This window comes from Solenopsis invicta, chromosome 1 (assembly GCF_016802725.1).
Source record: "Solenopsis invicta isolate M01_SB chromosome 1, UNIL_Sinv_3.0, whole genome shotgun sequence".
Lineage (NCBI taxonomy): Eukaryota > Metazoa > Arthropoda > Insecta > Hymenoptera > Formicidae > Solenopsis > Solenopsis invicta.
The window spans coordinates 720,721-733,433 of NC_052664.1; the positions used below are offsets into that span (position 1 = coordinate 720,721).

At 37.4% G+C, this 12,713-nt stretch overlaps 1 protein-coding gene across 1 annotated transcript in view; it reads left to right on the forward strand.

The window, feature by feature from the left end:
- LOC105198758 (cilia- and flagella-associated protein 58) overlaps window positions 1–12,713 on the forward strand; it is a 97,369-nt gene that overhangs the window by 17,501 nt on the left and 67,155 nt on the right. The window contains exon 5 of the mRNA XM_039448497.1: window positions 1,990–2,266. Coding sequence (XP_039304431.1) covers window positions 1,990–2,266 — 277 coding nt within the window. The remainder of the gene's footprint in view (window positions 1–1,989; window positions 2,267–12,713) is intronic.

Consider the following 12,713-nt stretch of genomic DNA (forward strand, 5'->3'; position numbering starts at 1 on the left):
GTTTACGGTTACAGGTGCGACACATGAGTGCAACAGTATTGTTGCGTACAACTACATTAATAACGCACATAGCAACAGAAAATTAAGATTCCTATTGCTATGCAGTGGATTTGAATACGCGAAAGAATCGAAAGACTCTAATGGTTAGGCTTCCGGCCCGAAATACTATCGCGCTACGCCAGCTACTGCTGAGTCGCTTTCCGGTATTCGGATTTCAGCTAAGCCAGGGAGCTACATGCTGCAGGAACACAATTGGCCGAACCAAACGACAGATTTCTGTATAAATATCGCGACAAAATCGGAAAGCGACGGAAGAGTCTAACGAACAACTATCCGATGTGTTACTCGCCGTGCGTGATTTACACGTCGAGCCTGTAACACAATCCGGAGATAACAACCGACCTATATATACCGGGCCGTCCGACAAGAAAGAGTACGAGTAAGAAGCCTCAACATTGAGCAAGTGTAACCGGGAACATTAGACAAAAATATACATTATAATAACGTTGGAACAGCAAGTGTTTTATCTTCGACCACCAAGCGGCCCTTCCTAAGAGTCCTAATTCCTAAGGCGCTGTAACGATCCCGATATACCTACCGACGTGCCTCGAGCCACCACCGGACACAACAGTATTATAATGAATGTACGCCCGCGAATAATAAAATTTAATGTAAATGGAATTACTTAATATCATTTACAAGTTAAAAGTAGCATTTAAAACGCACAAGAAGCGAAGGAAGAAAAGGGAGAGAGTTTGAGAAGTTTGAGGGTGTTCAAACAAGTTTGAGCACGTGTACTCACACACTATCCCGTACGGCGATTAATTTATTGTTTCCACGATGCAACAATTCAATTAAAATTTGTCCTTTATTCTTTAAAGTTGTTTCACATTTCACTGCATTTATATTATTTACTCACTTGATCGATAAACGCGGAACGACGCGACGAACTGATCGATCAGTTTTATTAATTACTATTAATCACTACTGATTACTACATTATTCGACGCGTTAAAATTACTTAAACAAACACGTGTTACGTTACAATCACACAACTCGATGATAGCAAGCAGTCGAATGGATGTTATTGGTTCTGTTGTTATAACAGTGGAATGATTGGTTAAAGACGTAAATTAAAACGCGGCAATTCAAAATAAAAATATTAATTAATACGATTTACATTAATACAATTTATTTAAAAAATGTTGCAAATGCATGTTTACATTATTTGTTAAAAATTGTGTGATCTATGTATGTCTATCAAGATAATTATTATTTATTCAAAATATTTAAGAATTGATTTTATTAAAATCAATTTCTTCTAAATATTTTTTTATTTTTAATTATTTGCAAAAACCATGAAAATATTTCTCAAAATAAAATATTTTATTTGGTTACCCTGAAAAAAGCAGATTAAATGTATCCGATTTCACGGTTATCCCGGTATTTGACGGCTGAATGACAGGGATCAATATTTGACAAGTTAGATATATCCTAATTAAAGTAAGAGAGAGAGAGAGAGAGAATGTTTAAATGGAAATGTGTTTCCGTGTACTATTGTGTCATTTGAGCGCAGCAGGCGCCTCACGGAAACATCCGCGTGTAATAGTGAGTCGCGCCTGTCTACCACTTGTATCCGACCCGTCATACGCTAACTATTCCTTCTCATAACTTAAAAACTAAGTTCCGGACAAACTTTTATTAAAGAAAAAAACGTCTCAGAATTCGATTACGAATACGTCTGTAAAAGGAACAATATTTATTCTGACTCACCGTGTATTCTTTTTTCTCATTTTAATATCTTTTAGCTATATTTTTTGCCCTACATGTTTTAATTTTTTTTTCCTAGCTCTTATACCCTAACACATGGCACCCTTACTTTTCCATTTTCTTTTGTTTGTACTTCTAAAAAGTTTATAAAAATTTCTTTTTTATGAATAATATCATGATTCTATTTGTAATCTTTTTTTTTTAATTTCACAATTATAGTATCACCGTTAGCAAGAGGAAGGAAAATCTGTTGAAAGAAAAAGAGATGCTCATTGGTGAGATAGAAACTATGCGTCAACGCATGAAAAATATGTCCCTTTACATAGAAAATCTTGAGAAAAAAAATAGCGAAATCGATCAGCAAATGACAGAAATGCAAGAAGTTATCAGCATGCAGCTAAATGAAATCTCACGAGAAAAAAGAATCCGCGAGAGAGCAGAAACGGAGATACGACAGCTTCAGGAAGAAATCATCATAAAGAAAAACGATCTTGAGGTAAAATTCTCGTAAATGGTTATTAGAAATTAACAGGAAGATATCGTTGTATATGTAATTTAGACATACAATTTAAAATAATAATTTGGTTATTAATTAATATATCTCTATACTATTTATATAGGGTGATTTAGTTTAATCTTAGAAAAGTATGCGTTTTAAAAAAATTTTTATAATAGATTGAAGTTATAAGAGTTATAAGAAAATAAATAATAAAGGAAAGAAGAAACTCATGTGCAGATCGTAGGGGTGAGGTGATGAAATGTCATGTTATCTTATATGATTCGCGTTGAATTTTAAGAGTCACCGTTAAAATTAATTTATTACAGTGTTACGGAACGCCGCAATTATTACTCGCCAATTTTCGTTATCAATTCTAAAGAATGTTGCGAAACATTGCAATTATAATTTTGAGCTATTGATTCTTAACTTTAGAATTGTGTTATTATTTGCTGACCGAAGTAGCGCGGCCAAGGAATCGGTTCACGGTTCGTATGATCGGACGCGTGGTCAAGCGCTACGCGCCGTCACCAGCCAATTAGCGCTCGCTATGCGACGATTTTGTTCGTGTATTCAAACAACTAAGACCGGCACGATTTGTTCCCTACGAAACCGCGAAAGTTTCATGTGAAACCTTCGGGAACCAATTGTGCCGTAAACTATATAGGTTCCCACAAACGGCGAAAAAATGCCTTTTCGCATTAGTTAGCGAGGAGTAAAAATCGTGGTAATAGAGTAAATTTCAGAGTAATCTCAGTATTAATAAAACTTATATTTTTCTTTAATTGCATCAAGCGTCTTTCATTTGATTTCTTCGGCATTTCCATCTTGCCGCATTGTGTCCGTGTCCATTCGCGTTGCAGAGCATCAAACACACAATCTATTTAAATTTGTAGAGTGGTTACTGGTCTAATTAATGTTAACTACGTTTTTATATAATAAAAGTTAAATTTTAATTTTGCAGGTAGCAATAATTTTTACATCTATACTATATATTCTTTACATAATTTTAAAAAGTATGTTAAATGTTATTCTTTAACTTTAGTTCAGCTTAAAAGCCTTGAATGTAGCTTTCAAATAATCGAATAATGTGTGCCGTACTGTGTATATCTGAATTTGGCATCTAAAGTAGTATTATGTATGAAAGAAGATCGTGAACATCGCAAATCTTAAGAAGTCATTTGTCATACGCTATAAGATTGGTTATTACGTACAGACAACGTAGGACGCCAGTTTTCTTCAACAGCAAAGTAGTAATAACTACACGAAGGAAAATGATTTTGGGCACGGACAACTAGTACTACAGCGTAGTATATTTTGATGCGTTAAGGAGATGCAAAAGTAAAAGACGAACTCAATCAGTGTCGATAATACAGAAGTCCAGCGCATGCGGGAACAGCCTGTCAGTCGCCAAGCCTGAGGCGCCATGGCAGGCGACGCGTTGAGGAGAAAGAAGTAGCAATATCTATCGGCCAGCAGCGGCGTAAGATTCCCGTTCTGAGCCGCTTATTCCCTTGTTCTCTTGCCGCGCCGCCTGCATCTAACTAGGCGGTTCTCGCATATGGTGAGTAGGGAAAATACGCGCTCATTCACCAACTATACTAATTTTTATCGGTAATTTCTGCAAATTTTGAAAAATGGTAAAAGACTTCTTCTCAGTTTGACTTGCTCTATCAATCCACGAGAGCATAAGTGAACTTTACCTGATACCGAATATATATACATACAAAAAAGAAGAAAAGTCTTTTACCATTTTTCAAAATTTGCAATAGTTACAAGATAAAAATTAGTAAAGTCGGCAAATAAACGCGTACTTTTCTTACTAATCGCGTGCGGGAACCGTCTAGCAATTGCCTAGCTAGGAGTAAGTCGCGCGGTGAGGGTGTTAATGGCACTCTTAGTATTTATTACAACAGTATCGTTGAAATAGACGCTGTTGGTATTTATTTTATTAATTAAAGGTGACGCTCTATAGCAGTATCGTCAAAATAGACGCCATTGGTATTTATTTTATTAATCAAAATTGACGCTATTAGTAAATTCTTTTATGCTAAACTTGAAACGGCGCGCGACCAAATATTGTGGTATCTCAATTGCATAATGCAGAAAGACGCGAATAGTTGCCCAGTATCACCTCGTATCATGCTTTCTCTCTCGATCGTGTATCAAGCGAGAAGTATGCATTATAGTAGTGTTCTCCACCACTTTCCTTCCTACTCTTCGATCTCCTCCGCGCTACTAAGAGACATGTATGTACGTGCGCGACTTTACGTCTGTGCTGAGGTGGAGCTCCGAGAGCTAAGGGACATTTATGTCGATGCATGTACAAAACCCAGCTTGCAAGCCAAAGTGCTTCCATCTCTCCGTCCGTTGCCTTGATAGAATAAGACAGAGAGTAAATAAAAAAGGATAGAGGCTCTTAGTTCTGCCTGCATTCGAATCTTAAGAATCTATCATTCTTTGTTTATTTTCTGTCTTGCTCTATCGAGGCAACAGAGAGGTGATAGCGAATTGGCTCACGAGTCGGATTTTGCACAGGACTGATATTTTAAAGATGATATGATAACTTATGTAAAAATACTACAGACATCAAGATTCGGTTTGACTGAAAAATGGCACTTCTTATTTTTTAACTTTTTATTTGTATATTAGTTTGATATTCTACTTATTATTGTATTATTTTTGAAAATCAATAACACACAAACGCGAAGACGCGCACGCATGCACGCACACAAATATAAAAGCATTATTAATATTAAAAAATAATACCAGGGTGAGTCAAATAAAAACGAGACAGACTGTATCCGTTACGTTATACAGTCTGTCTCGTTTTCATTTGACTTACCCTAATACAAGTGTACAATCTAATGTACAAGTGTATAACATAATGATATAAGAAAAGGAATCAATGACGGAAGAATGTGAAGCGTACTATTTCGTAGAAAATTCGTGGATCAATAATTTTTTAGAGTTCTGCCTTTGTTTTCAATAGTTTTATAATTCCTGATAGTATAAACAAATAGTTCGGATCATTAACAAAAAATTACGTAATTAGAACAAAATAAGGTGCTAGATTCACACAGCTTCAGTCTTAGTCCTGCGAAAGTTGTCGACATAATTTTTGCTTGGTTTTGAAAGATCTACAGTTCTATATTAGTCATAAAAAGAGTTCTGGCGATAACCATTTTTTAATTTTTAATTATTTTTATTATTTTCATAAAAACGAAAGTAAGATGCAGAACGGTTTTCCCAAATTTTATGCATTAGAAAATGTATCTTATGTATTGAATGTATTTAATCATTCTTTAAAAAGTTACAAATATTAATATTATTAATTGTTAAACAAAAAATTTTTATTGTCTAAGAAAGACATATCCATGAAAACATAGGTGAGATTTTCAGATTTTAAGAGTTCGTAATTATAATTAAAAATTACACTGTGACGACTTTATTGATCTTGCGACACAATTTTCGCCGTCCATGCAGGATATTCGCAACAGTATACGTCAAAATTTAAAATGTTATTACTCGAGCGATTCCGCGTCCAAAACAGAATTACCGCCGAACGTAGTTGTAGAACGGGAATTTTTATTTAACAAACTAGACCCAAGCATAATTCAAAACGGACACAACAAAAATCCAGTACCGCCGACGGACAAACAATCAGTTAAAAATGTAGGCTCGAATATTAGCATTACCTTACGGAGGGAATTCTCTCTGTCATTGTTTGATAGCAGTGTATTCAACCCGGAAGAGTTTTACACCGCGGTGCGTAACCTAAGAAAAATGGTGAGTCAACCAGAAGTCACATCGCGCGCGGGTGACAAAAGTCCAACGCAGAGATATTTTGGTTAAGAACCGCGAGCGCACGAAGACGCACCAGACAGTAGCAACCCGCGCCGCAGCGGGATCAACGAAATATACTAGACGTGTTAGATCAAGTAATCGACGGAATGCGAGCTTTACAAGATGGAATGACGAGAGTAGAAAGCGCACACTACGGAAATCAAAACACGTCGGACTTACGCAAAAATCCAGAATCTCTGGAACTGCCAAAAATAGCATACAGTCGCACGGTAACTGACATTAAAAATTCGCGTGGACTTGTATACATGTATATGAAGCTAAAAGAAGCACGCGACATGATCCCTACAATGGACGAAACAGTTCAAGCTGACGTAATAGAATTTTTAAACCCAAGCTCCTACGCAATAAAAGAAATAAATCCGCAAGACAAAGACTCGTTATTAAGAGTTAATAACTAATTAGATATTAAGCACATAGCTAAAATGTAAAACCTTACATGATTTTCAAACGCGCGATATACACCCAATTAAAACAAGAAATAGAGATGTGTAATTTAGCAAAGCGCGGCACCGCGCATATCACAAATGGATTTAATCAAGCTCGCCAAAAATCTGGCGAGAACGCACAGGAATACGGCTTTCGCGTAGATAAACTTGCCATGAAGCTATGTCAGTCTATGATCGAGGGGAAAAGACAAACGCCCGAGCAGAAAAAAGGGATCCTGGATACAATTCAAGCATTAGCACAAGAGAACTTCCAGCTAGGATTGCAAGAAGATATAAAATTAATAGTGCGATCCCGAAATTACGTGTCGCTGACGGACGCAATACAAGGCGCGTCCAACAAAGAAAAACTGAAAGGAGTAAACGCAAAATCGGATAAACCTACTGACCGCTACATAGGCAACAAAGAAGAACAGTACGGTGACAAGCAATTAAAGTGTTTTAAATGTGGTAAAATAGGTCATCACGGGTGCAAATGCAGATCGGGCCAAAACCGATATCACTTGCCCTGGCCAAAAAAAACGGCTAGTACTAACACGGTGGATAAATACTGCACGGTAAGCCACGAAGAGAAAAACCGAGGCTGTCAAAGAAGAAAAGAAGAATAAACACTGCTGCAGTAGACCAAAGAGGCAAGCAGCGCCGTAATAAAGAAAGCAAAGCATCATACAATAGCAATGACAGCGAAGAAGAAAGAAGGAAAAAGAGGACAAGAAAACGCGCCATGCGCGAGTATACAGTTGTACAAGTGACATGCAAGCAACGTAATCACAACGGTCTAGACCTAATAACATTACCAGTACGAGAGCTCAGGAAAAAAAAATTGAGCCTATTACTAGATACAGATGCAACCATCACCTTGATAAAGGCAAAAACCTTGAAAGGAGAGACCAAGATGCGCGAGAAACACGTGGTTCTTACCGGCGTGACAGAACACAAAATTTACACGATTGGAAAGTTATGAGTTACAATAAACATTGGAAGTCAAGAAATACGGCACACGATGCACATTGTAAAAGATGCTTTTCCCATGGACTATGAGGATATGCTAGAAAGAGATTTTTTAAATAAACAAGGCGAAAAATACGACTACTGTAAAAAACAAGTCCGAATAGGAGAAATAATTTCTAAGTTACATCTATATAAAAAATTTACGTTAACACCCCATAGCAAAACAATAATACAGACCGAGAGCAACCAAATAGGAATTATCAAAAAAAACAAAGCCTGGAATATTCATCGAAAGCTGTCTCATACGCCCAGCGGACAATACTTGTCCGGTCAGCGTAATGAATACAACCGTAAACATCATAGAAATAACTATACCGAATCACTGTAGAAGAGATAAAAACAGAAGGCACCAAGCACGCTCATGTTACGGGAAGCCGAAAACAGCAATAAATCGACACAAGAAAGAAAAAACGACTATTTAAGCAATTAAGAACAAAACATTTAAATGTGGAAAAAGAAGAAACTTGTCGGAAAATTTGCGAAGAATTTTGCGACATCTTCCATCTAGAAAGGAATGTACTAACCCACACGAAGGCAGTGGCGCACGAGTTACCTATACACACAGACAGTGTACTGCTTAATGTAAGACCGTAAAGATTACCAGTAAAACACAAGAAGGAAGTGAACCGACAAGTTAAAAAAATGTTGGCTGATGACATCATCTGACCGAGTATTAGCCAGTGGAACGCACCATTACTGGTTGTTCCCAAAAAAACAGACGCCTCAGGACAGAAGAAACTGAGAATAGTAATAGATTTTTGCAAATTAAATAACTTAACTATCGGTGACTTGTTCTCTCTAACATTACGAAGATTTTGGATCAGCTGGAAAACGCAAAATACTTTTCTATCCTCAACCTAGCGTCGGGATACCACCAAATTCCAATGAAGGAGGAGCATAAAAATAGAACGGCATTTTCAACACCCCACAGACATTACGAATTCAATCAAATGCCGTTTGGGTTAAAAAACACGCCACATTTTAAAGGTTGATGAATGCGGTATTAACAGAGTTACAAAGGCTATCAAGGTGTATGGAACTAAATTCAAAATAATAACGGATCACAGACCGTTAGTGTGGCTTTTTAACATTACAGATCCAGGCTCGAGATTTATCCAGTGGCGATTGAAACTCGAGGAGTACAATTACAAAATCGTGCAGTGCACGGTTAAAGGCAATGTCAATGCTCTTAGCAGATATCCGGTTACTAGTAACAAAGCAGTGAATGACCTCAGAGACGAAGATAACGAAGCAGAGAATAAAGAAACAAAGGAAAAATATATCGAGGAAGAAAAACGTCAGATACTATTTGAATATCACAATGCTCTTTTAGGAGGGCACCAAGGAATGGCAAAAACACTTAATAGAATTAGATTAAATCACAACTAGCGGGGCATAACAAGAGACGTGAAGGAATACGTCAGCCAATGCCAGTACTGCCAGAAAAATAAACTGAGCAGAAAAGCAAAAATGCCCATGGTGGTCACAGACACACCCGAGAAGTTTTTTGAAAAATGCGCACTGGACATAGTGGGGCCATTAACAATAACGACCCGCGGAAATAAATACCGGTATCGGTAATGCCGACACCGTGACACGGTAACCGGTACCGGGAACGCTGAACAGGCGATCTTCTTGAGTGGACAACGGATCTGCCGATTTGGCAAGGCCAAATCGGCCAGCTCTCCAATAAGTAGAGAGCCGACGGCAGACGCGACAGATTCAGACCAAAAACGTGCAACAGTACCGCATCGCGTTCGGTGTTAGATTATCTACCTCAAATAAAAAGATAGTGTGATTAAATTGAATAAAAAACTTTATTGTTATCCGCACAAGTGTTTAATTCAATCATCTCCGATCGACGAGCTCCTACCAAACGCATCCAAAAAACCCTCATAACATAGCGGAGTTTGGGGAAAAGATATTAAAAAAAGCGTTCTTTGGGACAAGATGAAAATTAGGATATGTGAAGGGGAGAGAGGCGGGAATCGTGGCTTCAGGAGGAAGTGTTGGAAGGATGGAGCAAAGCTTTTTGAAAACAAAATCGTGTGTTCCGAGGGCATACGTGCCTCGAGGAGAGGAGATGGAACGACAGAGTACAATGTTAGTAGCGATTTTAGCGTCTGGTAAGGACCTGGAGTGAAGTGAAATTGAGGAGGGGGAGGTACGGGATTTCTTCTAATATTACTGTACTGGGAGAGGCGGAAGGAGAGCAGAGACAAATAATTTCGTTTAAGAATTTCACGCTGGTGGTGAAATTTGCTGGGGGAACAGGACTGTTTGGACTCGTTGATTATGAGAGACTGGGAATTGAGGAGGGAGGAGTATCAGGAGCAATTCTATACGTAAGTACCGAAGAAATTGAGAGGGTGAGTGAAGGGGGTTGGTGTTCAGGTTGTACGAGAGGGGAAGGTGATGGAGACGGAAGACGTTGAGAAACCTGTTCAAGTTCTTGAGTGCTTTGATTTATTGTTTGAAGGAATTTTTCGTAAGTCCGCTCGAGAAGGTATTGCGTTCCGGCGAGTTGTTCCAAACGGTAACGCTTCGTGCGTCGTTTAGTTGGGTTAGGACGTGATCTTCTCACTTGAAATTGATTATAAATTAGTTAAAAAAAGAAAAAAAGGAGGAGCGAACGGAATAAATAACAAGTTACTTACTACTTTTGCGTGTAGCTGGAGAACTTTCAAAGCAATTCTGCGTTACCACCCGTTTACAATAGTTGCCAACAAATTGTTGATTTAGAGATTTTCGTGAACAAATTTGCTTGCAGTAAATGGTTGGACTCATGACAGTTGGATTTAGTAATGGTCGGCGGATGCAGTTACAGATGTAGTACACTCGCGACAGAATTACTTATAAATTTTCTAGTAAACGGTTCGACACTTAACACTGGCAGAACTTGTTGCCAACCAAATAACTGAGTACTAATGTAAATCCGAACGCACAGACTTGAGTATGAAAGATACCACGGACTGTGCGTCGAACAGGAATGAAATAGTAATGCCCACTCTGTTTGAAAATTCTTCTATTTATAACATTGCTTCTTTTGTTTTAAGAGAGCCGTGTGCACCGATTTTTATTATCTAATCGTCTTCGCGCGAGCTTTCGGCTTAACCCTTTGCTTACGGGATACGTGTCCGGTATCGAATTACGCTGTCCGTTCAATGGGTCTCGTCATTTCTTTTCCGGTAATTATTATCATGAGAACGTGAGCCACCCGTCATCTAATTACTGAGAATCATGACAGATTTTTTATTTAATGTTATATGAGCACTGAGTTTTTGGAAGCCGAAAGTGGTGTATACTTGTGTTTTTTAACTTCCTGATTTTAATGTTTGCTGACGGAGCTTGTACATCTTCGATGTTGAGCAACGGTGTTATCTTGAAAGATACCCATAAATTACTTTTTGTGACGAGTTCATTCATCCGGCTAACATAATGATTCGCGGTGGATTAGTTGATATTATTACTTGACACTTTGGTAATTATGCAATAATAAAAACCACCCTCCAATGACCTTGACCTTGACATGTGTTGTCAAAATCGTGACCCTGAGTAACGTCCAATAAGTTTTAGCCGTCGCTTGTCCTTTGTTAAAAAGTTATAATTATAAAAAATTTGTGAAAATTAGAATGAATTTTCGACTTTCCAAGCGTTTGTCAATTGTTACTACTGTTTCATATGGGCACAAAGGACACGTGGGGGGAGGGAAGTCTCCATCTCTCCCCCTGCACCTCCTCCTCATATTTTTCTAAACCTAACCTAATCCAATTCTATTTTAGTTGTAATTTGGCCAAGGATATCCAATTAACCACGTTGCGATATTCGATTTAAAATTATGGCCAAATTGTAACTAAAATAGAATTAGGTTAGATTAGAAAAAATACGGGTTGGGAGTGCAAGAGGAGAAGTGGAGTCTCTCTCCCGTCCAAGCGTTCTTTGCACCACATGTGAAAATTTGACGCACACACACACACACACACACACACACGCGCGCGCGCGCGCGCGCGCGTGCACGCACAATCTAACAAAATTATGAAAATTACAGTATTTTTTCATATTTTTACTTTACATAAATTTAGCCAAATAATGATTAAAATGTATTTCTTTACGACCATATTGAGGAATAACTTCGCAAATATCTCTCAACATACATTCAATACTTTGAGTGTGGACGCCTGTGTTTGGATCAACAAAATGCTATGAATGATTGACTGTTTTGTGTTGATATATTTAATTGATTTGTTGATATGCCTTCGAACAATCAATATAAATTATTGATCCCGGAGCAATGACTTCTCAATAAGTGGTTATAATGTTTCTGCTGTACGGGATTCAACCGGTATAACAAACATTTTTTTTTTTTAATTTGTTCTATCCCACCAAAAAGCTATTGTCTTTTAATGAGATGTCTGCGATTATATTTTTGATCCAACGTCCAAATTTTGCTTCGCCAATTTTTACAATAATTCAGTCTCCATCATTTTGGCTTTGGTTTTTTATCAACCATTCATTCATGAGCTAAAAAGACAGATTGTTGTAATTAAATATGTAGTTTCTTTTGTAGAATTGTTTGTTAAGGAGTATTTAATATTAACACATAACAGTTTAATCGACAAGCTGTATCAATTTTTAAAAGGGTTTGTGAAAACCAAATCCTATTTAAAGCACTTAATTTAAAATTAGAAATAACTCTTTTATGTTTTTGTCCTTGTATTTGTTTGTAATAATGCTGTGTACAATAAAAAAATAACTGTCCACTATTTAGTTCAGCAACATTTTGACAACGCGGACACTTAATTTTTTTAAGAATCACCTTTTTCGCCCATAAGTAGTTAATTAATTTATTATACTTGTTGTTAGGGCAAGAAACTCGTAAAATTTCATGTTTACCCAGATAACAAAATGCTTGCATAGTGATATCATGATATGGTATTAGGAGTACAAATTGAAAACCGCCGCTTTTTGTCAAAATTTGAGGATTGATTGTTGAAAAATGGTTACATACTTATTCTTGAAAGTATTGTCCATCGCTGGCCACTATTTTCTCCCACCATTCGGGCAGCATATGAATCCCGCGTCGAAAAAACTGCTCGTCTTTTGCGGCGATCCACGAATCGACCCAG